This window comes from Wasmannia auropunctata, unplaced genomic scaffold (genome assembly GCF_000956235.1).
Source record: "Wasmannia auropunctata unplaced genomic scaffold, wasmannia.A_1.0 LD279216.1, whole genome shotgun sequence".
In the NCBI taxonomy this organism is placed as follows: Eukaryota; Metazoa; Arthropoda; class Insecta; order Hymenoptera; family Formicidae; genus Wasmannia; species Wasmannia auropunctata.
The window spans coordinates 1-1,309 of record NW_012083674.1 but is presented as its reverse complement, the minus strand read 5'-3'; the positions used below and the strand labels follow the sequence as shown (position 1 = coordinate 1,309).

General features: G+C 27.5%; 1 protein-coding gene across 1 annotated transcript; it reads left to right on the top strand.

Moving 5' to 3' along the window:
- Positions 1 to 6: 6 nt before the first annotated feature.
- LOC105461741 lies at positions 7 to 1,303 on the top strand (the record flags this gene model as incomplete). Its single annotated transcript, XM_011708251.1, has 4 exons — positions 7 to 180; positions 301 to 555; positions 837 to 1,088; positions 1,181 to 1,303. Coding segments are annotated over 4 exons (792 nt in total), but the record flags the coding sequence as incomplete, so codon positions are not given.
- Positions 1,304 to 1,309: the final 6 nt, after the last annotated feature.

Genomic DNA, 1,309 nt, shown 5'->3' with positions numbered 1-1,309 from the left:
TCTACTAAAAAACAGAACACTACGACTCAAGTATTTCTCATACCGGGTCTCGACGGATGTGGAACTGTATTTAATCACTTAGCACCAAATATTGAATTTTCAGCAACGTCTTTACATTATAACGCAAACATCGATGGTACTACAAACTTTATATCTGAGACAACTGATTATCTTACAAACGTACGCAATTGCATTAATATTTTTATATTATTAAAACATTATTTATTTTGTTTTATATTGACGGAGAATTATTTTTGTTTAAGAGAAAAATTTCATCGAAAATATTTAATATTTTTACAGCATATATTACCGAAGTTGAAAGACGGAAAAGATTTTGTAATAGTAGGATACTCCTTTGGATCTGTTTTTGCAGTTGAGTTGACAAGAAGATTGGAAGCAATGAATTTTAATTGCCGACTAGTTCTTATCGATGGCGCTCCTGAACAAATGCGAAAGCTACATGAATATTTTACATCAGATATTAACGATGCAGATATTCAGATTTCGATTTTAACTAATATGATGGACGTTTATTCTGTAGAAAGTAGTGAAAAGGTGTAATTTTTCTTTATGTTTACATTAAAATTATAATGGATACATATATATATATATATATATATATATATATATATATATAGTTTATTATGTGTTTATACATACAAATTTATAATATGTGTCTATATAATACATGTATGTATATATGTGTGCGTGTGTGCGTTTATTTTTTTTATGGATATCAATATCAATCTTTTTGTTTTGTTTGTTGTTCTTGTATTTCAAGTATTTTTTATTTTGAAGTAAAATTTATATATACAAATTAATATTTTTTGATACAGACTTTAATGGAGCTGAAGAAATGTATTACATGGGAAGAGAGATTAAATATTTTTGCCAAACAACTCTTGACCATGAATACATCACTGTCACATGAAAATCTAAAAACTTTGTGCACAAGAATTTATAAAAATTTATTTGTTATGCAACAATATGATTCTACGTTACCGCCTATCAAATCTCCAATAATATTGTTAAAACCTACGAATCCGCTACCTGTACCCATAACCGAGGACGATTATGGTTTGCAGAAGGTATTTAAAAAACATATACGCTTATCAGTATGTGATAAATTAAACTTAATACAACTTTTTATTAATGATGTATATATGTATATTTATTTAAGATAACGCAAAATGTGGTGAAAGTACATTACATCGAAGGTAATCATGTTACTATCATGAAGAACGAGAAAGTGTCAGCAGCAATTAATGGAGAACCGCCATTTATATTTTAATACTTTACTGTAAACTAA